We start from the raw sequence: 26,246 nt of genomic DNA on the forward strand, positions 1-26,246 counted from the left end.
GCTGTAGTCATAAGATAACTGTTTAAAGTAGACATCATTTAGAAGAGACCTAGGCTCAGGGGGAAAGGCCCAGGAGAAGGAACACAATGAGCGGCTGGTACTATGAAGGGCCACATCTACCCAGCAGGCCAGTCTGCTCCGCTGAAGGTCCCTGGTTGAAAAGAGTGGCATCTGACAGACAGCTATGCATTGAAAGCCAGCAAACAGGATGAAAACCATCCACAGCAGGTGTCAGCACAGCCTCAGGACCATAGCAGGAAAAAGCCTGGCTGAGACTCAACCAAAGTTATGGCCAGCACCAGCACCAGAGGGAGCACTGATCACATCCATCCCACAGGCACGCAGGGCAGGAGCACACTTTGTGTATCTAAAAGTGCAGGCATAGCAGAGAGCTCATCAGATGCACCCAGAGAGGGCCTTAGCCCTGCCCTGACTGCCTCAGAAAAGCAAAACCCAAACACCCTCGGAAGTCGCAGGGTCCTGAACCTGAACAGAGAACCTGAAGCCTCACAAGGGTAACAAGGACAACTCTAGAAGGGTAGCTGGCCGGCTGGCAGGGGTCAAAGGGTGCTTCATGTTGTCAGTTACACTAAATTTTTAAAAAGTAAAGTATGTTTGTGCGTATCTCCTACAGTAGTAGTGAAGACTTTAAAGGAACAGCACAGTGCTGAGAAGGTGTGTAGGGACTGTCAGACGAGTCCTGACCTGACCAGACTGTCCAGGACGTACCTCACCTCCTAACCTCACTGGACCTTCACAAGTCTCCCATCTGCCAGCTGTGGGCTGTGTGGCACAGGCTTGGGACTCACTTGCCGCTTTAGGAACATGAACCAAGTGAGTGGCACACTGTAACCAACAACATCACCAAGAGCTTTGCCTAAGTCCCCGCACATCAGTGACTCCATCTTGCCCTGGAGTTTACTCCTCACCACTGGCGTCGGTGCCCACACTGGGTTAGTGGCTTGGAGATCACCTCATGACTACCACTGTGTGTCTTGGGGACAGTTTTTGTCCTGCCTAAGCTGCTTCTATCCACTAAAGATGAGGCTTCCCCAACACGTGGTAGGAAGTAGCCATGAGCTGGTGTGAGGAAGGGCTGTGGGTCACTGCCACTTGGCAGGACTCCTTTGCTTCATTCATACCTGGACACATTTGACTTGGGCCTCAATCTGTGTTGGACTTGGGGATATGGAACTCACAATGATGATCACAACACATCTGCCATAATCAAGGAAGCAATGGGCACTGTTGTCTCCTGAGATCACAACAGTCTGTGTGACTGGGATACAAGGAGTGGTCACCTCAGAGGACAAGGCTGGGATCCCACTGGGCCACAGCAGCAGCACCAGGGGCATGCGCTGGGTAGCCATTCCTTGTGGGTTCCACACACTGGTGCCAGCTGAGCCACTCTAGTAACAGGGCATGCTTCTCTCATGGGAACACAAACCTAGGACCTGTCTAACTAGCACTCAAACAGGAATCTCATTCAGAACTATATCCTGGTGCTCTTCCATTGACCCATTCTCGCCATGGACTGATATCTGGAGTGTTTTGTAGGTGTGCCTGTTCTCCTCACAGACTGATATCTGGGTGCTTTGCTGCTAGCATGCTCTTTCTCTTTATGGAGCATGTTTGTTTTAAGAACAAGCAACATGCTTACCTTCACAACAGATTCTTCTGCAGGCCAACACCACACATCCATTGTTAAGAAAGCTCTTCTAGGGGCTCTGGTATTTTCAAACTCTATGTAAGCTGAAATCCACTTTTGCTCAGCCTTCATGATGCTTGTCCCCGGCCCCCTCCCTCGTCTATAGGACCTCTTCTCTTGCTTCTTCAGCTACAGCTTTCTTAGGTTGGAGGAATTTTTTAGTTGCATGACACCTACCCACCATGTGATGCGTGAGTTCCCCTTGGGTGGAAGCATAGATGATTAACACATCACGTGGCATAGTGTTGTAACTGGAATATGAAGGAAGAGGGGAAGAGCAGAGCAGAAAAAGTCATTTTAAACAACGACAACTAAACACTGTCTTAGTTTGCTGAGATGTACAGTCTCTAGAAAGTCAATGGATTCCTGGCAAGCTAAGCCAGAGAAAGCCAAATATCACCAGACCTATGAGACCCAAAGACTAGAAAAGTTCACGAGAACAAAGTAATGGAACACAGACCCAGCGAAGATGCTCCAGTTCCTCTGATGTCGTTCAGGGAACAGATTCTCATGTGACAAGAATACAGGCCACATCCATCAGGGAAGAAGGCAAAATAAGTACATTTTCAAAGAAGAAGAAAATTCAGAAAAATCCCTTCCACAGAGCTGCTCTGCCCTAAGCAGCACCAGGGACAGTTGTGTGCAAGGGGCCACTAGGATTCTTGGAATGGAGGAAAGGTCTGGGTAAACAGAAAGATCGCTTCCTGCTGTTTTAGATGCATAGCTTCTAAGGTAACTCAATCCACAAGTTTTCCCAAATTTCATATATACATATATTATATATATTAAACACAAGCTACACACACACACACACACACACACAAACACACACAAAACACAGAAACCGTGATATGTGTATTTATACATAAGCAAAACAACCCACATGTCAGCCGCAGTGTGACTGAAGATGGTATAGTGGCACTGCTAACACACCCTGGACCAGGGCTTCTGGAGAGGCAAAAAGTTAGGTCAGGAAATGGAGTCCCCAAGATTCTGGGGCAGATTCCAGAACATCAGTGCATGGGCTCTAGGGAGATCTCAGGGGTCTACAACTTAGAGTAGGTCGGCACACAAGAGAACCATCTGTGACAGGGTTCTTGAGAAGAAAATAAAACATAGAGAAGCCACTCTGGGTCAGAGGGGGTAAAGCACAAGGGAGGAGATGTCCAAAAAGGAGTCTGAGAAGTCAAGAACCATGAAGTTCAAGAAGAAGCGATCAGGGAATAAGCCACAACCAGCCAGGGTACCTGACTCAGCCACTGACAGGAGAGGGCGCCAGCACACCAGGAATCTCGCAAGCTACCACCACAGCTGGGAACAGCAAGTTCCAGGAGTCCCTGGCATGCTGCTGAGGGTTAAAAGTCCTGCATACAGAGAAGCCTCTACAGGATAACCATGCAGCAGAGTGAGCTATGCTCACTGTGACCACAGAGAAGAAATGAAGAGCCAAACAGGCGACGAGGACCACAGTGCTCACGGAATAGAGTGATGGCAGGAAGAACAAATCACAATGGGCACCAGGAAAGAGCAAGCAAGGAACCTCAGCACCGTGTAAGTGAGAAGTCCCGGCAGGCAGGAAGGAAGCAGGAGGAGGGAGTGACAGCCAACCGGCTGGGAGGAGGATACAGAGCTGAAGCAGGACAGAGCAGAGCAGCACTGGCCACCATCACAGGAAACAAGATTGAATTTGCCCAGAAACAGGCCCCCTAGAGCACCCGAAACAAACTTGAAAACATCTCCAAGGCCTCTGGAGCAAAAGCCCTACAAACAGTAACAGCAAAGGCCCAGCCTGGGACTGGACTCTGCAAAAGCAAAGGAAGGAAACCATAGAAACACCTTCAGAACCATCTCAAGGGGATAAAGTACTATATCCACTGAGGGTACTGCTAAGCCAGCTTCTCATGAGGAAATGGAGCATGTCTGTCCCAACAGTGCTCTAAGACATCTAGGTGATCCAGGTAGGGACTATCTGTTTAGGCCTTGCTAGCCACTTGTGTGTGTGTAACAGCTGAGCTTTCAGGGAGAACATAAAACCAGCTACAGGCTATGCCCCACTTCCTAAAACAAATTTGGCTAACAAGGGTGCAGATCCCAGGTTCAATCACTGATAGTGCCTGTTAGGTTCTTCAGCACCCACAGATACAACTATATACTACATATAACTCTTTACAAGCTCAAGGTTTCCACACAGATAGGGGAGCATTTCTACCTCTACCATCAAGTACCCAATCTGATGTTGTCACCAATGACAAGCCATATATGGGACAGTGGTCTCCAGTAATGGAACTGGAAACCCTACCACCTCATGATGGCATGGTGTTTGTGTCTGTGGTAATGCCAGCACACAGCCACTATTGCACAGATGACTGTTCCTGGTTTATATATTCAGTGTGCTGTATCTTCAGAGATAGAGTGTTCTACAACTCCTTCCTAAAAAAGGACTTCTCTAAAACAGTCTGCCTACAGTGCAGCAGCGGCAGCCTCCTCCATCTCTAATCATCATACCCCCTTACTACATCCAAGGGCTACCCTGAATGCCTGCCTTGGCCACCAAAGTATATGAGTATACTCTGGATGCGTGCCTAGCAAAAGTATCTCATGACATGCTTCTCAGAATGAGTCCCTGCTGTTAATTGACACATGACTGTGTATCACAAAACTAGGGCAACCACTCAAAATGCCAGTAAAAAGACAAACATCTAAAACATAAATCAGAACAGAACACAAAACCCAAAACAAAGTAGGAATGAGAAACAAAGAACAAAAAGCAGAGTATGCACGCAGCAAGCAAGCATGAAGGGCAGACCCAACCCAGCCCACTGATGCTCACAATGGCAAGTCTGGACCTGCTCTGAATGATGTGACTGTGTAAAAGGAAACAGTTCTCTGAGATCCTCCCCAGAACCAAACCCACTAAGACAGCTCACCAGCTGGCCCTGGAGTCAGCCTGGACAGCCGGTGGAAGGTGGTAAGTGTAGAGAGGCCTCAGGTGTGCTGCCAACCAAGGCCCCACATTAGGAAGGCACAGGTTTGAAGCAGTTATACAAAGAGCGAGCCACTTCATGGGGACAGAGTCAGTACTGATGCCAGAAAAGGCCTCAGAAGATGAAACTCAAAACCATCAGAGAGGAAGTCAGAAAAATGACCTAAGGGAAGGGGCAACAACACAAAGCACTCTGGGCAAAAATAACAGAAAAAGAGAAACAGAGCCACAGTCACTGAAGAAGCAACATATATACTCATGTGCAGACTCACAGTCATGGCACACACGTGTACACACACTCATGTGCAGACTCACAGTCATGGTACACATGTGTACACACACTCACACAAGCACATACTCTCATGAATACAAACACAACCAAGACACAGGATAGCATAACTGCAAGCCAAAACCTATGACATCACAAATTCTATGACATGCTCACTGTCTATAGGATGTGAGCTCTTGTTAGATGTGTTCTCCAGCAGAAGCCTTCTTCTGGCCATAAACCAAATCTCAATAAATCTTACAATATGAAAGTCACAGAAGCCGTCCTCTGAACACAGAACAAGTCATAAGAAAAACAACACACATTACTAGAGTCTGTTTATACAAACAAACAAACACCACAAATACTGGTTTATCATAAAGCAAGCCAGCTGCATGGTGGCAGCAGAGGACAGAAGGGATGACAGGCCCCAGAGCTTTTATTTGCAATGCCCAGTCACATCTTAGTCATGCTGAGGGACTCATGGTGTAGACCTATGTCAGAACCCCTCACTAAATATTCCAACTAGATGGATGAACCATTTGTCAAGAATGTCCCAACAAACTCACAAAAATTTGAATTTCTACTAGCAGAGCAATCAGTTCTAACCATGACCTGTAGGGAACCATGAGGCCCTGAGTCATGGCTGCTGTTCACTAGGACTCAGTGCTGTCCTTCAAGTGCAATGACAAAGGGGCGTCCTTCTTGTTCCTTTGCAGATAACCATAATAACATCTGTGGATAACTCACCCCATAGTCCAGTTCTGCTTAAAGACAATGGAAGCGGAGGAGCTGGGGAGAACATTACAAGTCTGCCAGCTGCAGAGAGGCCTTGTACTTGAGAGCACTGGCTGCTCTTCCAGAAGACCTGGTTTTGGTTTCCAGCTCACACCCATCCATAGCTCCAGTTCTATGGGATCTGGCACATTCTTATGGCCTCTGAGGGTATGAGGTACACATGAACGTAGGCAAAACCACTCCTGCACATAAAATAAAATAAATCAAAGAATAATCTTCCAAGCTTAGCTGGGGTGGGGGGCTGGCCTGGAGTTCATGTCTCTGTCCTCTACTTCCACAGGCTTGTAGCTGATCAGGCAAATGTATTGAAAGGCAGAGACCCAAAGCTTACATCCCCTTCAGCCAGTGACCATAGTGCAGCGTTTCTCAAACTATGGGTCTCAACCCCTTTGGGTATCAAAAGTGATACCCACAAGGCAACCTCTCACAAGAGCTGCCTAACACTATCAGAAAAGGCAGTTGTTTACTATTCATAACCATAGCAACATTACAGTTACAAAGTAACAACAAAAACAATTTTATGGTTGGGGGGTCACCATAACATGAGGAACTGTATTAGGGTCACAGCATTAAAAAAGTTGAGAATCACCAAGATAGTCCCTTCTGGGACTACTGGGACGGTCTTTAAAACTACCTTGAAGCACCACAGTGCGCAAGCCTGGACTGTGGGAAATTCTGATCCCCTGGGATCTCTGTTCTTCCCCGCTTTGCTGATGAGAAGGCAGGTTCCTTACAGCCGTCCTGTTGTGGAGCACAACCTGGAAATTCTGATTCCCCTGGGATCTCTGTTCTTCCCCCCTTTGCTGATGAGAAGGCAGGTTCCTTACAGCTGTCCTGTTGTGGAGCACAACCTGGAACCTGTGTCAGCGCCCATGGCAGTGAGGAGCTATGCTCAGACCATGTGGCTCCCCCTGTCTGCAAGGCTGGCACAAGGACCAGATTGCATGCCCCAGTGAGAGCACATCCAGGGCTGCCCCAGTCACCGTGTATGGTGAGAAGTTCAAAGGGGCTCATCAGAAGAGGATAATTTTTAGTGACAAGCTGATAGAAATTTTTGAATTACATTTTTTTAAAAATTTATTTCTTTTACAAGGGAGTAAGGCCATCCGATCATTCGTAAGGCACAGATAAACACTATTCTGAGAAAGCAGAAAGTCCCAGGGCACAGAAACAGGATACTGCCACTCTATGGGGAAAGGGCCAGCACCAGGGGTTCTGAGGAAGCTGAGCAAGTTACATTTTGGCAATGCAGGCTCATAGTATACTGCTGCTGCTGGTTTCTAAAGCGTGCCAGGAGTCACTGCCTAAGGACAGGAGTCTCCTCAGTGTCACGTGAGAGTGCTGCTCAACTCACTGTACAAGCAGTACCAGCCTGGGGAAGGGTGATGTACAACACCTACCTATTTCCCTGGGGCCAGTGCCTCTAGCACACCAATACACAGCAACACCCTGTGGGTGGAGATACCAGTAACTCACTGCCATGTAGCAGCAATTCCAGACTCACAGCACAGGCAGGTCAACCAGGGCCACAGGCAGAGACAGCACCACACAGTCATTAAGGAGAGATGAGCCCAGGGCTATCATGATCTTCAGTCTCACTGTCACTTACTTCATTATGTCACTTACTTCATATAATTTGATTCTTAATAATAGCAGCATCGAATGTCTGACCCACAGCTCCTGAGCACTTCGTAGGCTCCAGAGAGCTTGCCAGCCAGTTGTAGCTGCCCACTTAGCAAAGGGTGGGGTCAGCAGAGGAAAAGCAAGGGCTATCAAGGAACCAACCACACAGGACTATGATTCTTGCTTTGCCACTGGCTTCAGAGGTCTCAAGCCACAGCTGAGAGTCTGTAGTGTGACTCCTCTCCTTAGATAAATGTTGTAAGGTATTAATGAGAATGTAGGAACCAAGTCCCCAGCACAGGAGGACAAGTGACACTTGTTTGGAATCAGCATTTGTGCCAAAGGCTACATCAAGGGCAAGCAAGATATCACCATGATGGGCACAGGCTGTCCCACTCAAAACCAGAGAAGTTGGAGATCTCATGTAATATCCTCATAGCAGCTACAAGACAACAACTGGCCCCTGTGCTGGTCTGAACTGGCTGCCTAAAGGAGCTTTGTGCCCTTGAAGAGCCTGAGCAGGCAACATAGCTGGCTTGAGAACAGCACAGTCAGTTTTCTTGGTGAAGCCAGTGGACCTCACGGGTTGCCTGGCAGCAGGATGTCTGGAGGATAGAGCGTAAAGTCAGCTGCTATCAGATGTCACATCATGGCACCGCTGGTGGGAAATACCCTGGAAAATAAACTCCAGCCCTCCACAGGGAGTAGCTGTGGACTGCATGGAATTCCATTCAGTACTGCCCTTGCTTGACAATGGAACTGACAGGTCTTCTCCAGGACACAAGGAGCCACTTCTGACTTAAAGATGACACAGCTGCTACAGAGAGGTTTTAGTGACATTTCTGTGAGTGTAGTCTTCAAGGAAAACTCAAAAATACATTAACTAATATTTAATATATTAAACGTATTAAAATATTTGGAAAAGCGTGAACTAGACATTTTGGCCAGAAAGAGCACAGGGGTTTACATACACCCATGCAGGTTGGAACACAGCCTTCCAACAATAAGTCCCTTCTCTGTTTGGGACACAGAGCAGATGCCTGAGTACAGGGCCAGCTCAGCTCCCAGGAAGCCTACACTGTGAGCCTGTGGTCATCGACCCTGTACACTGCCAAGAGCAGAGTTAAAAATAGCAACAACCAGGCCTTGTTAGGTAGGTTTCCTCCAAAGAGGAGTACTGGTAACCTAAAAAGGAATTCCATCCTGCAGGCTGTACTACAGGAGCCCGGCCATCAGGATAAGCACTAGGGACAAAAGAGCTCTCTGGGCTGCTACCAATGCCAGGTTCTAAACACCCACTGCCCGTGGGCTCAGCTGTGGGCTCTACCACATCGTATGGGCTGGGTAACAGGCACCCCATACTTGGGTCTGTGGTTCTCTAGTCTGGGATTCACTAGCTACAGCTCGTGGCAGGCCTCATCAAATGACCTCTCTCAAGTCCATGCCTAGCACAGAGGGCCAGCTTGGGGGAGGGGGGGACAGTCAGGGGCGCACTGCTCTGCACAGGACACTGTACATTTCACTGACCCTGTGGGCAGGCAATGTAGCTGGCTTAAAAGCCCAGCCCAAGGTTTTTTGGTGAGGCCAGTGGCTCTTGCTGTGTTCTTCCCTTATGGGCAAAAGTCTTAGCAGTTCCTATGGGGACTTAGGAGAAGCCTGCAGCCTGTGAAGAGTGACAGACAGAAGCTGTGGAACGAGGTCCTGTCTTTGGACCCTATGCTTAAGGAATTCTAAGCCATACAGACTGATTCATTTTCATTTAAGAAGCCTGTGCCTCTAACTAAGATCAGAGCAAATTTCAAACTGAAGACTGCATGCACAGAGCTGTAAGGCCTCCGCTAGTTTCCCTGGCTTTCAGGCAGGGCCATGGCCTTGTGAGCACAGCCAGAAAAGCTGTGGTGCCATTGGACACCTCTCTCAGGAAGCTGCCTGCCACACAGAGTCTCGTAAAGTCCTTCTTCACTCTAGCCACCTCTAGCTCACTGGTGTTTACTGTGAGGCACACAGTAGAAAGGGGAGCCCCATCTGTGCAGTCCAGAGCCTCCAAGGTTCCCAGAGCCCCTGTCAGCTCCATGAGCTGTAACAAATGGAGGCATTTTCTCAGTTGAGGTTCCCTCCTTTCAGATAACTCCAGCGTGTGACAAGTTGACACAAAACCACCCAGCACAGTTCTCATGGCCCAACCAACTTTCTTTTTTAAGTGTCTTGCTCCACCCATTTTCCTCTGGCATGACAAATGACACACAGCCTGTGCTGGAGAGGAAGGCCTGCAGCATTACTGAGTCTCCTGCCACTGTCCTCTGTTCCACCCTGCTATAGGGTGTCCCTCCTCTTCAGGGCCTGCTTCCCACACTCTGGCCTGACTCTGAGTGCCCAGCAGTCCTTCCCCACCACCACCACACACACCACACACACCACAGTCCTGCAGCTCCTCTCTCCACAAGGGCCTGCTCGCCTCTTCCCCCAGTTCTTGTTTGTCACTGGCAAGCATGGCTTTGGGACGGCGGTGACAGGGCTCGGATCCTGACAATACTCAGTCATGAGGCTGCAGGCATATCTCACTGCCTATTTAAGCCTCAACTTCCTTATCTTTAAACCTGGGTATGAAGAGTGACTCAACCTCCAAACTTCTGAGGAAGTTGGAGGAAGGGCTGAGGACAACCTTGACACCAGGGGCACCCACAATGATGTAGCATGTCCCTCAGCATTATGACCCAGGGGGACCTAGCCTGGGGATGCCATTACTGACTTAGGAAATGGGAGACATAAGGAAGGACAAAGACATAAGAGAAATGAGACCTGTCACATGAAGGTGACAGCACTAGCACCCAGTATTTTTTTTTTAAGAGAACACTTCATCTAAGGCTCTTCTCACAAGTATCTTTACAGATTAATAACTATATGAGTAAGCAGCAGTCCAGCCCTTGAAAGCCCAATAGGCTAACCTGTGTTAGCCTGGAGCTAAGCTGCTGGACCACTGATACAGATCAGTGAGATGTCTCGAAACATCTGAAGACGAGATCTGCTGAAGACTGTGCCCTAGGAGAAGACTCTACTGTAAACTGACCACACTCCTTCCCAAAGAGACCCTGCTGGATGGTTTTAAGTCAACTTGACACAAGCTGAAGTCATCTGAGAGGAAACCTCAATTAAGAAAAGAAAAAAAAAAAAAAAAAAAAAACCTCACCTCAATAAGATCAGGCTGTAGGCAAGCTTATAGCACAATTTCTTAATTCATGATATTTGGGGAGTCCAGTCCATTATTGGTGGTGCCACTCCTGGGCTAGTGGTCCTCGGTTTTACAAGAAAGCAGGCTGAGCAGACCAGAGGAGCAAGTCTATGTAAGCAGCAGCACCTGTCCATGGCCTCTGCATCAGCTCCTGCCTTCCAGTTCTCTGGCCTGTTGGAGCTCCTGTCCTGACTTCCTTCAATGATGGGCTATGATGTGCAAGTATAAGCTGAATAACCCCTCTACTCCACAACTTGCTTTTGCCATGTGTTTCATCATAGCAACAGAAACCCAAACCAAGACATACTGACCACACCAATCCCTGGTGTGTCTCATGCTGCTGTGGCAACAGCTTCATCAAGACAACTCTCAGGTAAAAAGCAGAAAAGGCAAGCTCCAAGGACTCCAAGGAGAGGGGCAACTGAGACACTCAGCAGTCAGCCACCTTCCCTGGTGTCGGGCTATCCTGAACAGATAACATAAAACACACTTGATTCCCAAGGTAGCACAAAACACATAAAATATTTAATTACCAACTATACTGATCACCATAATAACAGATTAGAATCACAGGGTTAATTCAACATATTATTAAAATAAATTTCACGCATTCATAGGGCACAGTCAGGTAGATCTCTGTGCGTTCAAGCCAGCCTGGTCTACACAGCCAGTTTCAGGGCAGCTACATAGTAAGATCCTGCCTCAAAAAACAACAACAAAAACAATACACTCCATTTGTTTCCTTCCACTTTGTAAACTTTGGTCCTGGAAAACTTGAAAGTGTATTACATTCCTACCTGATATTTCTAGTCTGTCCTTCAGCAGTAACACTGAGTCTTCAGAGGCCACGGGACTCACTAGCTCAGCCAGACCCAGACATTTTTCTCTGTGAGCCCTTCAACTACCAAGAGCTCAGGACAGCCTGCTCCATGCAGAGCACCAAGTCACAGTTCACTCCACAGCCTTCAGCATCCCCAGAGCAAATGTGTAGCTAAGAAGGACAGGTCAGGGCCACCCCGCCCTGTGGTACAGGAAGTCCCTTACCTGTGTCCTAGCAGTACTGAGACAGGAGGACTCACAGGTAGTTCCCTTCTTTTTGACAACTCCTTTAATCCTCACTCTAATGGGGTGGGTGCCATCACCCCAGGACAGGAGGTAGAGATGGATGAAAAAGCTTGCTTGAAGTCACAAAGCAAGGACGGGCTGCGACGAGAATGGAACCCTTTCTGTCAGACTCCTGGGCCTTCATTGAGCTTTGTAGCCATATTCCAAAGCCTCTTCCTGATGGGTACATAGGGGTCTGCTCTGTGCCAGCAGACCACTTAAGCTAGAAACACAGCCTTGGCATGCAGGATCACTCCCTTCACAGAAGGCATGATTGACAGATCTGCTTTCAGCACTTTCTGCTAGAGATAAGTTTCCAGAAAAGTATTCATCCAAACTTAGGCCCCCTTTACAAAGGGTGTGTTTATGATTGCTGATTAGAGCCAAGCAAGATGGTGGCACCTGGAGGCCAAGCTATTCAGGAGACTGAGGTGGGAATGCTTGAGTTCAAACGTTCAAGACCAATCTATGTAAGAAAGCAATATCCCAAACAAAAAAGGACTGTTAAGCAGAACCATGTGCCATGAGCATACTTGTCAATGATGGCAACTGAATTAAATCTCTATCAATAATGTCTTCAAATCAGATTGACCATGCTTGGTGGGTCACATGTGCCCCAAGGGGCCCATGCTAGCAGGGGTACCTCCCATGCGGCTAGCCCTCTTTAACATGATTTCTATCTCAGCAGCATTTCCATTGTGAACCATCAGGATTGGGCCTGCCCCCAGAAGAAGGGTCAAGTTCTCCAAGATCCCTTGGGTCTCCTCTGTCACCTTCTGCCCCATCGCCCCAAACTGTCTGCGTCTTCTGCTTTCACCACTGTTCAGGCTGGAAGATACTTCTCTTCCTGCCTTGGTAATTTATTTTTTCATTCATGCAACCATCCCTTCCACAATTAAGCAAAGAGAAGGATCAGGATCTTTCTGACAGAGTGTGACAGAGTGAACATGGCTAGTCAGCCAACAGGGGACGCCTGCATCCTTTGTAGGCATGACACTCAACAGTTCAATTATGCTGACCCCCGCTTCCCCCACAAAGCACCCATGTTGACACTCTAAGGACAGGTGTAAAGCCAGCATTAGCTACCTGCAGCACAGGCAGTAACCTCACCACCCTGCCTTGGAGAAGGGGCAACCTAAACGCACAGTTCTGAAGACAGAAGCACAGGATGCTAGTGCATTTGGGGTTGGTGCAGACCATCCCTGTTTACATCTCTTGTTTACACGGGCACTCATCCAAGACCTCATCTATGCCTCACCACCCATAGGTCCCACCACTGGCACCATCACAAAGGAGGGTTGGACTTCAAGGAGGCAGAAGCACAGTGTCTGAGTCCCACGGCAAGTATGACCACGTAAAGGATCTAAAACACAGACCAACAAAACAGGAGCAGCTCTTGGGTCTGGCAGACTCAGATGCTTCTCTTCACATGTGCCTGTCTGTATGCTGCTTTCTCCTGTAGGTGCTGCCACAGGGCCCTTCCACACCTGGCCATTCTCCTACTGATAGGTCATGGTGCCCTCACCTGGATACATTCTGAACATCCTTTGGCACACACCTGGAGTAGACTGAGAACTGATGTCCATAGAGAATGACACACAAATGCCCAGATAGCTCTGGTCAGAGGGAATCCAGATGCCACCAACAGGCAAATCATATGTCACATATACAGTGACAGAAGAAGGAAGCAGTACCTATAAAGTTACGTGTGATGCCTCCAAGTCTTGAGAGGTAAAGGAAGGAAGACAGATTCCAGCAATGGGCATTCTGGAATAGGCAACTCTGACTGGCAGAACCTCAGGCTACCACTGGGAAGCAGGCAGGACGACCACACCCTGGTTCTAGACACACAAGGTGTCAATGTGCAAAACCCTTCCTACAAGCACTTCAAGTTAAAGCACTTGGGCCCAACAAGATCTAATATACAGCAGCCTCCTCACTCCTCGGCAAGTCACCCTGGCAGCGAGAAGACCCAAGAGGCTCCTGGACTACCCTCAAGACTGGTATCACCAACTCTAGGACCCCTGCTCCAAGCCAGGGACCAAATTTGCCTCATGCCTGTATGGCTCTTGCCAAGGCACTTTTGTAACCTCAGCCAAAGAGAATCTGAGAGCAAAGGAGCCTAACTTCATCAGAAGCTTTATCATATTCTTAGACTCATGCACATGGGACCCTGCACCCCATCAGACCCCAGTGACAAGACTGTTCCCAGGGCCTTCCTTCTCTCCCCCTCCCACTGCCCCTCACCAAAAGGCTCTTCTTGTACTCCATAGAAAACCACAGCACTGGCTTCCTCACCTCTGGCTGCGGTACACTGTGAAAATGTATTGCTTCCCATTCTAGGCCAGGCTCTGACTCAGAAGTTGAGGGTGATTCCTGCCTCTATGGAATGACACAACATTATATTGTGTGTTTATAAGACTGGTGAAGCTGTGCCTGGTGGTACAGGCATATAATCCCAGATACTGGGGAACCTAAAGTCTGCCTAGCTACACCTAGCCTGCCTGGGTAACTTAGTAGGACACATCTCAAACTCTGATGATGATGATGATGATGATGGGGGGGGGGAAGAGGAGGAAGAAAAGGAGTGGGAAGAGGAGGACTTTTAAAGAGAAAAGGAAGATAGGAATGGGCTCTAGCTCAGTGATATCATGCATACCTTACATATGTGAAACTTGAGATTTAATCCCCACATACACAATGACGGGAGGAACAAAGAGGGCACAGGGAACTGGGCACAGGGAAGGGAGCTCCTATAGAACCTCAAGGATGCGCTGAGGCCCAGCTTCTGCCCAGGCTGCTCTGTGAAGACCATAATGAAAGGGGGCAGAGAAAGAAGCACAAGGCCACTGCCTCTAACCAGGACAGGGGGCGATAACATGAATGGAGTGGCGAGGCTGTGGTACTAGAACTCAGATGACAGAAGTACCCTGAGGGTGACAAAGGATGGGAGGGACACGGACTCCACAACTGAAGACTAAAAGTGAGGATGAAGGGTTGCATCAGGCACAGGCAAGACTGCAGAGCCAACACCTTGCAGAGCAAGGGTGTGTGAGACATGACACACATGAGACACAAGGGGTCAAGAGACCCAAGAGGCACCAGGACACTCCAGAAGCTGGAGACGGGAAGAAAAGTAAAGATGCAAACAGTGTGACAATCCAGGGAAGCCCGAGCACCCACAGAGAATTTCAAAAGGAGTGCCTCAAAATATAAAAAGGCAGCCTGCATCCTGGGCACTGTGGCATGCTTGGCACTGTGGCATCTTGGCAATAGAAGGGCAGCTGAGGGACAGAAGAGCTGCGACAGGAGTACAGAGTACACAAGTATGCAGCTGACATCAGTCTATCTATTTGGAATTTGCCGCTGCTCCCCACCCACCCACCCCCTACCCGGCCCCCAACTTCATTGACCCCTCAAAGAACCCACGCAGCCCAGCAAGGTGGCATTTCTGCTCTGCAGTCCTGTCACTCGTCTGTAGCACATGACAGTCATGTGGCATGTTCTGAGCTTGGCTTCTCTCAGAGGCATTTTTTAGAAATAAAGCAGGCCTCAGCACAGACACGCTCTGTGTCAGCTAGGTACACAGCGCAGGCCCTGCTTCTTAAAAAGCGGCATAGTACTGTGAATCAAAGAATTAAACCCAATAGATCCATATATTAGCCCTCAGGTTCAATAGCTTCCCATCAGCTGACAAGCACACCAAAGTACATGAGCTTTTGAGAATAATCCATCCCTAAGCCACCCCTCCCCACCTGTGATTTCTTTTCATTCCTTAACACTGTTGTCATGAAGAATTGTTCCTAATTATGATGAAGTCTAACTTTGGGGTTTTCTTTCTTTTTTTTTTTTTTAAGATTTATTTATTTATTATATGTAATAATATGTCCTCAGACACTCCAGAAGAGGGCGCCAGATCTCGTTACAGATGGTTGTGAGCCACCATGTGGTTGCTGGGATTTGAACTCTGGACCTCTGGAAGAGCAGTCGGGTGCTCTTACCCACTGAGCATCTCACCAGCCCCGGGGTTTTCTTTCTTGAATATACTTTTAGTGTTGTATGTAAGAAATCTTCACCTGCCAGGTATGGTGGTGCACAACTTTAATCCCAGCACTCAGAAGGCCAGGCTAGCCTTGTCTACAGAGAGTTCCAGGGCAGCTAAGACTCTACAGAGAAACCCCGTCTCAAAAAAAAAAAAAAAAACAAAAAGAAAAAAATAAAGAAAAGAAAAAGAAATCTTTACCTAACCTAGGATGGCATCTTTATTGACCAATCAGGGATAACTTGGGGGACAAGGTTGCAAAGCAACCTTCCTTAAAATCTTCCTTCTAGAAGTTTCATGGGCCTAAGTTTCACATTTGCTCCAGGGCCTGTGTGGGGTCAGTTTGTGTACGCAGCAGCAAGTGAGGACTGACATTTAGCTCTGACTCATGTTGAGTCACAGTACAAAGTGTGGACTTCACAGGTGCGTGTGCACCCGCCTGAGCAGCTGTCCCAGTGCACGCTGGCCAGGCCACCGCTCAAAAAACGGGAATTCTGCACTGCCGCCACTCACTCGCTCATACCCCTGGGTCTTCTCCACCTCTGCTATCACCCATCTGTGCCTCCACTGTTAGCAAGTCATGTTTAGACTACTGCAGCTTTATGATACTTCCTGAAAACAGAACTTTGAGTCCTCAAATCTTGTTTTTCTTCAAACTGTTCAGCCCTTCTAGTTTCTTTCCTCGCCCATATATTTTTGTAGAAAAACAAAATCTTCTGCTGAGAATTATTTTTGAGACAAGGTCTCATTGTGCAATCCAGGCTGTTCTCACATGATCTTCCTGTCTCAGCTCCCCAAGTACAGAGATTACAGGCATGCACCACATACCTGTCTTCTACTGAGATTTTTATCACAACTACATTAGATTACAGTATGGAGATGGAGATGATGGAGAATTAACACTGACAGAATTCACATCTTCAATCCACAAATGTAGCATCTCTCAAGTTCCTCATGGTTTTTATTCTTGCATTAGTGCCGCATGGCTTATCAGTGTATCTATATTTGTTGAGGTTTTGCCTGTTGCTATGTATCCTGGTACTAAATACTGGCCCCCAACATCTGATTCCTGATTGTAGGGATGAGGAGATCTTCGCATACACTGGTGATGCTGTGTAACCTTGCCCCCCAGGTTATCCCTGATTGGTCAATAAAGATGCCTACGGCCTGTAGCTAGGCAGAAGAGAGATAGGCAGAGTTTCAGTTCCCAGGCTTAGGGTCTGAGGCAGAGACCACAAGGGAGCAGAGGGTGAAAAAGAGAGGAGAAGACATCATTGGACAAGTGGATCATGAGAATATAGTCACGAGGGCTGGCGAGTCAGAGTAGGAGCAGCCCAGGTGAAGCAAGTCATAACTTGGGGCTATTGATTGGGAGAGAGATACTAATAGCTTAGAGGACAGATATCTCCCAGCTCCAGTGCTTTGAAGGTTATTATAAATATAAAGGTTTTGTGTCTTTTATCTGGGAACTGAATCATCAAAGGCAGGGTAAAAACTGATTAATTTTAACTACAACATATATTGACATGACATTAGATTTTACCCAAGTATTTCATTTTGGAATGCTAATGCTTTTCGTAATGCTAAGTTTATAGTTGTTTGTAGCTAATAAAAACATGTTTTCACACCAGCCTTGAGGTTGAAAACTAAATACACTCAGCAGTAGAGCAGTAGAGCAGCCAGTTTGTGGATCTTCCTGATTTCCTAGGGGGTCGGCAATGTCTCCTGCCGGCAGAGGGTTCGTTTCTCTTCTGATTTCAGCCCTTGCCGCACTGCAGTGCATGGCCCTTCAACACCATGAGAAGAGAAACAGCACTGCCCTGCTCCAGCCTTCAGGAACAAGTCATTATGCTTGTCACCATAATGGTACAAGTGACCTGGGGGCTGGGGCTGGGGTGGGTGGCACATGCTCTCCACAGTTCTGAGAAAGTTGTTTTCTATACTTTCTATGTTTTCTATTTGCCACTTATTTTGAGACAAGGTCTCACTATGTAGGCTTTGGCTGGCCTGAACTCACTGAATATATACATCAGACTAACCTCAAACCCATTGAGATTCATCAGCCTCTGCCTCCCGAGAGCATGGATTAAAGGTGTATACCACCACACCCAGCTGTTTTCTCCTTTGCTGAAGATTTTTAATCAAACACACTATAGAATTTTTTCTGCATCTGTTGAGACAAATATAGTTTTTTTTCTTCAATCAACATAGCAAATTATAGTCATTGATGTTCAAATGTTAAGCCAACCTTGAATTCCTAAGTCCTTATACATTAACCACTACATATACACTAGACTCTATACATCTGTGGTTCTACACACACACATTCAACCAACCACAGACAGAAAATACCTGGAGAAAAACTGCCTCTGGACTGAGCGTATACAGACATTTTTCTTGCTGTTATTCTCTAAACAATACAGGTATAACTATTTACACGGTATCTACATTGTGTTAGATATTAATGTGTGTGGGAAGACGTACACAAATTCTATGCAATATTGGCCTATTTCTGAGCATCTACTGATTTGGGTATATGTGGGCTGTACCAGAACCCAACTCCCCACAGATATAGAGGGCAAACTGTATGATCGATATGCATGTGTGAGATTTTTCATACTCATAGCTTTGCTTTTCTCAATCTTTTTAAATAGAATAACTTCCTACTCATTATATGACAATTTCATTCATGTAAGCAATGCATCTTGGTTGCTCCTCAACTCTCCCTCCCACTGCCTCCGGGCATCCCCAAAATGTTCCCCTCCCTGTTTCATGTCTTTTTGCTTACTAATCCACAGAATCTAATTAGTTCCTGTTGGAGTATTGAGGGATCTTATTGACCTGGTCTTGTGCAATCAGTCACAGCTGCCATTGCTGGAGACTACGACCATGCCAGCCCTTAAGACTATCTCCCAGCACTCCTCCCAGGGCCCAGCTCTTAGAGTCTTTCTAGGGGTGAGAATTGGTGGTGTCCCCCTTGGGCTGAGCACTCACAGACATATATTCTTGGCCCTCTGACCAGTTAGAGCTCTCTGAATTAACCACTGACCATTGCAGGGAGAGACTTCTCTGGCCAGTGCCAAGGGCTCAGATTAAAAGATGCTGTCACAACCCATCGATTTGATGTACTGAACCTTTAAGGACTGCTGTACTTGTCTTCAGGGCGGATACTGAGATGTGTTTTTCTTATCATGTAATGTCTGTCTGCTTTAGGAGCCAGGATAATTAGTGCTCCTGTCACAGGCTGAGTCGGGAAGCATCAGCTGTGACTCAGTTTTCTTGGAAAGTTCCTGTAAAACTGTTACTGCCGCTTGCTGAAATGTTGGACACAACTCACCAGGGAAACCATCTGGACCTACAGGGCTTGGGGGAAATATATGAGCAAAATTTTAATCTAATGAGTACGGGGCCAAGCTCATTTACCATAGGGCCGCGTTCATTTGCTGCCTCGTGAGTAAAACACTGACACTACGTTTTTCCAAGAATTGGCTCACTTCATATAAAACTTCAGACCTGCTGGCACAAAGGTGCCGGTGCTATTCCCTGGATCATCTTCATTCCTATAGGATCCTGAGTGTAATGCTTCATTCTGCATTCTGACACTTTGTTCATTTTGTCTTCCATCTTCAGAAGCTAGGTATAAAAGAACAAAGTGAAGCAGAGTAACAAAGAAAGACCAAAATCAATGAGAAGAGGAAGTGGACAACAGACGGTGAACACAGTCAGCACAGCCTCCACACACGGTCAACACAGCCTCCACACACGGTCAACACAGCCTCCACACACGGTCAACACAGCCTCCACACACAGTCCGCACAGCCTCCACACACGGTCAGCACAGCCTCCACACACAGTCAGCACAGCCTCCACACACGGTCAGCACAGCCTCCACACACGGTCAGCACAGCCTCCACACACGGTCAGCACAGCCTCCACACACGGTCAGCACAGCCTCCACACACGGTCAGCACAGCCTTCACACACGGTCAGCACAGCCTCCACACACAGTCAGCACAGCCTCCACACACAGTCAGCACAGCCTCCACACACGGTCAGCACAGCCTCCACACACGGTCAGCACAGCCTTCACACACGGTCAGCACAGCCTCCACACACGGTCAGCACAGCCTCCACACACGGTCAGCACAGCCTCCACACACGGTCAGCACAGCCTCCACACTCAGCACAGCCTTCACACACGGTCAGCACAGCCTCCACACACAGTCAGCACAGCCTCCACACACAGTCAGCACAGCCTCCACACACGGTCAGCACAGCCTCCACACTCAGCACAGCCTTCACACACGGTCAGCACAGCCTCCACACACAGTCAGCACAGCCTCCACACACAGTCAGCACAGCCTCCACACACGGTCAGCACAGCCTCCACACTCAGCACAGCCTTCACACACGGTCAGCACAGCCTCCACACACGGTCAGCACAGCCTCCACACACAGTCAGCACAGCCTCCACACACGGTCAGCACAGCCTCCACACACGGTCAGCACAGCCTCCACACACGGTCAGCACAGCCTCCACACACGGTCAGCACAGCCTCCACACACGGTCAGCACAGCCTTCACACACGGTCAGCACAGCCTCCACACACAGTCAGCACAGCCTCCACACACAGTCAGCACAGCCTCCACACACGGTCAGCACAGCCTCCACACACGGTCAGCACAGCCTTCACACACAGTCAGCACAGCCTCCACACACGGTCAGCACAGCCTCCACACACGGTCAGCACAGCCTCCACACACGGTCAGCCCAGCCTCCACACTCAGCACAGCCTTCACACACGGTCAGCACAGCCTCCACACACAGTCAGCACAGCCTCCACACACAGTCAGCACAGCCTCCACACACGGTCAGCACAGCCTCCACACTCAGCACAGCCTTCACACACGGTCAGCACAGCCTCCACACACGGTCAGCACAGCCTCCACACACAGTCAGCACAGCCTCCACACACAGTCAGCACAGCCTCCACACACAGTCAGCACAGCCTCCACACACGGTCAGCACAGTCTCCTCACACGGTCAGCACAGCCTCCACACACGGTCAGCACAGCCTCCACACACAGTCAGCACAGCCTCCACACACAGTCAGCACAGCCTCCACACACGGTCAGCACAGCCTCGTCACACAGTCAGGACAGCCTCCTCACACGGTCAGCACAGCCTCCTCACACGGTCAGCACAGCCTCCTCACACGGTCAGCACAGCCTCCACACACGGTCAGCACAGCCTCCACACACAGTCAGCACAGCCTCCACACACAGTCAGCACAGCCTCCACACACGGTCAGCACAGCCTCCACACTCAGCACAGCCTTCACACACGGTCAGCACAGCCTCCACACACAGTCAGCACAGCCTCCACACACAGTCAGCACAGCCTCCACACACGGTCAGCACAGTCTCCTCACACGGTCAGCACAGCCTCCACACACGGTCAGCACAGTCTCCTCACACGGTCAGCACAGCCTCCACACACGGTCAGCACAGTCTCCTCACACGGTCAGCACAGCCTCCACACACGGTCAGCACAGCCTCCACACACGGTCAACACAGCCTTCACACACGGTCAGCACAGCCTTCACACACGGTCAGCACAGCCTCCACACACGGTCAACACAGCCTCCACACACGGTCAGCACAGCCTCCTCACACAGTCAGCACAGCCTCCACACAGTCAACACAGTCTCCTCACACGGTCAGCACAGCCTCCACACACGGTCAGCACAGCCTCCACACACGGTCAGCACAGCCTCCACACACGGTCAGCACAGTCTCCTCACACGGTCAGCACAGCCTCCACACAGTCAACACAGTCTCCTCACACGGTCAGCACAGCCTCCACACACGGTCAGCACAGCCTCCACACACGGTCAGCACAGCCTCCACACACGGTCAGCACAGCCTCCTCACACGGTCAGCACAGTCTCCTCACACGGTCAGCACAGCCTCCTCACACGGTCAGCACAGCCTCCTCACACAGTCAGCACAGCCTCCACACACAGTCAGCACAGCCTCCACACACAGTCAGCACAGCCTCCTCACACAGTCAGCACAGCTGCACGACAGCTTCTTCAGAGTGGACAAAGCCAGCAACCCTGAATCACACTAATAATTGTTTTTTCTCATTTCAGGCCATGCTTTCCTGCATCTTCATCTGCTGAATAATTTGTGACTGGCTATTAAACTCTCTTTAACAACCTGTTGATGCTACTATGGAAATCCTCTTACTATAAGCTAACTGAGCAGAGTCCTTCCTTTGCCTGCTTCCTCCCACAGGGTCCACTCTCCAATGCTATGTGCTGTCTAGAGCCTGAAACTCAGGCGTGTACATACACTGGCAACTGTTCTTGCATGTTAGCTGGACACAGATATATGACTCATCACATGGATCTTAAACCGCCTATAAGGACAGACCATGGATGACTTGCTTAGCATCTGTTTTACTCACCTCTTGTAATCTCACCTTTACTAGCTGTGGGCTGTTTTACAAGGCTGTACATTTAAAGACATAGCAGTGCTCATGACCTGTGATCACAGAAAGACCTGCTGCAGGATGCAGGAAGGATGCTCCAATGACTGTCCTGCTGTGAGTAATGGCCACTTTCACATATATTAAGCTAGTTCACTTCAGAACTACCAGGGAAGAAGCTCTGAACCCTGGCAATTCGAATGTAGCAGAGAAAGTACTTCTTCAAGCTTTTTGTCTTTGTTCAATTTCTTCAGAACAACTGTCCCTCCTCCACACACACACACACACACACACACACAAACACACACAAATATTCTAGCTGCCCCACCTGCAAGGCTGAAACAATCAAAATCAACACAAGCCCAGCGAGGGCTCCTTCCAGTCCCTGAAGTCTCAGCCTCCTTTGACGGCTGTCCACAACTACACCACGAAAAAGGCTCCTCACTCTCACCATGATGCGTGGATGCTCAAGGGGGTGGGGGTCAGTGTGTGTCCTGTTTGTGCTGCTGCCTCCCCAATGCATGAAGTGCACATGAATGATGATGAATGAACAAATAGACAAATGAACGAGTGGGCAGAGGCAGTGCCTCTGAAATTTCCTGCAGCGCATAGGTGAAACACTCTAATTGCACATGACTTGCTAAAATACGTAGGAGAGAGAGGCTTTCCTTCTCAGATCCCCCATTGCTGTCCTCAGCATACATTTAGAGCACAAGCTGAGAGCCTGTTTATGCTTTTCTCCCACCAAGGGTGAGGGACAGGGCATGGCTGAATAGCCAGTGCAGAGTAAGGGAAATCAGGTAATACCAGCAAGACCCCCAAGATCAGCACTGAGGGCCTGCCTTGGAAGGCAGGTATCCAGAGGACATTAGTTAGACAGACACAGGGCAAGCTAGACCTAGCTCCAGTCACACAGCTTCTGTACTGGCTTTCTCTGGTGAGTATCCCCAAAACAAAGCTCACAGGTACCATCTCTATACTCTCAGGTCTACCTCCCAATTCAGTTATGGCTTTGTATGATGGGCACCCTGGAACATGGCCGACCAGAACTATCCACGTACCCAGGCCTAGCTCCCACTTGCTCTTGTCACTGGAGAAGGACTTTCAGTCATAGCTTCCATGCTCACACAGGGGTGTCCTGCCCTCCCTTTACAGGAGCCTATCACTTTACTACTTCATGCCTCCATCTGTCACCAAGAAGTCAGGAATCAGAGGGCCAGGTGAGCCACCTGGGATCCTGCATCTCCCACCCAATTAAATGCTCTGGGACTGGCATAGATAGCCATTTTTCCACAAGCCAATCCTTATTCCCAGATATCAAGACCAAGACCCTTCTCCTGGGGAGGCAAGCTCAGGTAGGATCCTTCTACATTGCATATAATGCCAGCTATACAGGACTCCAGCAAATCTGGGAGCAGAGTTCCAGGAAGGACATCCATGTTTTCCCCCATGCCTCTCCCATACCCCAAACCATATCCTTCTATCAATCCCACCATGCATGCTGGAAACTCTGCTCCTTGTATATGACTCTCTCTGCATCAATCACTCTTAGACCTGGTTTACAACCTATGAGTGATAGCATCTCTACTGTGGCCATTGGCCCACAACCAAGGTTCATCAAGCCCCTGGTTTAACCTAAGAACATGCATGAGCCATCCAGGGGCTATGAGAACAAGAGGAATACATGCCCACCACCTTATGCGTATCCACACAATCACACGAGCTCATAAAACAATCTCAAGGCCACACCATACCATCTCCACAGGACCCAGACCTGGAAGCCTAGGATACAAGGTTCATGGCACCCAGGCCCTGGACCCAACTAGCCCCTCATCATCTAAGACCAAGCCCCAACAAGACCCTCCTCTGCTCACTTACTGAGACTGTCTTCTGACAGAGGGCTCCACATTCACTTACTACCAGATTCTTCCTTCCATGGCAGGTCTCTGTCCTACCTCTTACTACCTCAGGCCTTCTGGGCGGGACCTTACCCTGCTCCTCACTGTCCCAGACCTTTCCATAACCAGCTTCTCACCAGCCCCTCATTAAATCAAGCCATCCCATGACAGAGCTCATCCCCCTACTACCTCAGATCCTTCAATGGTACTGCCCTGCCCTGCCCTGCCCCTCGCTGACTCCGGCTATTCCCTAGCTGTCAACCCCTTTTCTGAATCAACCCCAAGTATACTTAAGGCCTTTCCGTCCTTGGCTTTAAACGCACACCAAGATGTTGCCTTACATCACTAACCAGATCCCAGTGCAATACCTGGACAATGGGAAGTTCATAAATGCTAAATTCAGAGTGAATGACCCCCACCTCCAAATGCCTAGCAGACATATGCGGTGGCCAGCAGGACAGGAGAACTGCCAAGCATTGTGTGGGATGAAAAGTCTTGGCCACAGAAGACTCACATCACTGTCCCCAGGATGAGTAGCATGTACTGTGACTCCTGACCCTGACCCTACCCAACCTGCACCCCCAGCAAGCTGCAGAGCTACAGGCAGGTGTGTGGCATGGGCGCAGGGGTATCTGTAATTCCCTGCCTCTTTGCCTCCTACATGACTTGGGCCCCACCCTTGTCCTCCTCCACCCAACAAACACAGCTCAGAGAATTAAATACCACAGCTCTAGCCTAACCCAGTGAAAACCACATGGGAACTTCTGTGTACACACAGTGTGCCTTGTCATCCTCTGGGCTGTGGTCACTCACCCAGTTACCTTGGTTTACCCTTCTTGGCTGCTCAGCCCTTCTTGTCCTCCAGGTCTACATATCATCTGCTCAGAGATCTGTCACCCACCCAGAGCCAACTGTAGAAACAGGTGTTTCTGCTTGCTGTGCTAAATCATCCTCCTACTGAAATACACTAGAAAACTGCTGCCTATCTATTCAAAGTGACACCCCCAAGGGCTTCCCACCCACGCCTGCAGCAGGCCCTGTGTGGTCATGCCATCTGCATGGGTCTCTCTGAGCTTCAGGCTGCACCTAGAGGGACTTTCCTGAAAGCACTATGGCATGCCCTCCTCACAGAAGCACAGAGGCAAGGCCCTCTGTGTTGTTCCCCTCCCCGCTGGGGTGAGGGGTGCAGGGCAGGGCAGATAGCAAAATGTCAATCATTAGGAGATGGCAACAACTGTTTTCTAGGACTGACCTGGTGACAGCCATTGCTGCCCTCTACAGAATGAAACCTCCACATAAAAACACAACAAAAAAAGATACTCACCGCCCAAGTGACTACTGGAAAGTATTGGCTCAGAGACTCTTACCTGGTAAAATTCCCGAAGCCAGTTCTTCTGCAGGTTTTCTGGCTGTAAATTAAGAGGAAAGGGAGAAATTAGAGCACAGCCACAGCTCCAAACAGGGAGCAGAGGCTCCAGAAAGGAGACCTGAGGGCTGGCCTCATGGGGGGAAGGGGGTGATGTGCACGGGAACTTCTATCCACAAGGGGTCTGTACTTCCCAGAGGGAGACCATCCACACACCCAATGGGCTCTGTGGGCTGCCCTGTGATGCAAAACTGAGCAATCCTCACTTAGCCAGAGGCAGGGGCACCTATGTCCCACTGACCCACATCCTTATTCTGTTCCCAGCTGGGGCTGTAGAAAGGGAGAGAGGAATAGCACCATATATCTGCTTCCAAAAGGCAGCAAGCCACTGCACAGTGCCATATTAGCATACATCATCAGACAGCATGGGGGCTCTTTGGTGAGTTGAGGCAGGAAGAGGGTGGTGTGAGGAGGGACTTGGGGAATCAGTCACAAAGCTCTGTTTCCAGAACTTTCAGGAAACAAAGTGCATACAGAAAACCCCATGCTACGTATGTACATGTGCTCTCAAACAGGAAGCGGGACCAGAAGAGCCAAGTGTCAATCATGACAAGCCCTGCTCAGGGAAGCAGGAAGAACTGTGGCCACACTAAAAGGCTCCTGAACCCTGAAAGTACTCCCTTATGCGTTGTGTCAGTCAGATGTCCTGGGTAGACCTTGGTCAAAACTTGGCA

The 26,246-nt window shown here is 49.0% G+C and overlaps 1 protein-coding gene across 3 annotated transcripts in view; it reads right to left on the minus strand.

Annotated features, from left to right (window-relative positions):
- The window catches only part of Inpp5a (inositol polyphosphate-5-phosphatase A), a 193,567-nt gene that overhangs the window by 111,102 nt on the left and 56,219 nt on the right, over window positions 1-26,246 (minus strand). Inside the window, exons 2-3 of one of the 3 annotated variants that reach the window (XM_021167525.3) lie at window positions 25,514-25,555; window positions 19,269-19,388 (exon numbers count right to left, since the gene is read on the minus strand). In XM_021167525.3, the coding sequence (XP_021023184.1) occupies window positions 19,269-19,388; window positions 25,514-25,555 (162 nt within the window). Of the gene's footprint in view, window positions 1-17,794; window positions 17,926-19,268; window positions 19,389-25,513; window positions 25,556-26,246 lie in introns of those variants that run through there. The other 2 variants (XM_021167526.3, XM_029479152.1) reach the window with 2 other exon arrangements.

This window comes from Mus caroli, unplaced genomic scaffold (genome assembly GCF_978045245.1).
Source record: "Mus caroli unplaced genomic scaffold, Mus_caroli_1 scaffold_8, whole genome shotgun sequence".
Classification (NCBI taxonomy): Eukaryota; Metazoa; Chordata; class Mammalia; order Rodentia; family Muridae; genus Mus; species Mus caroli.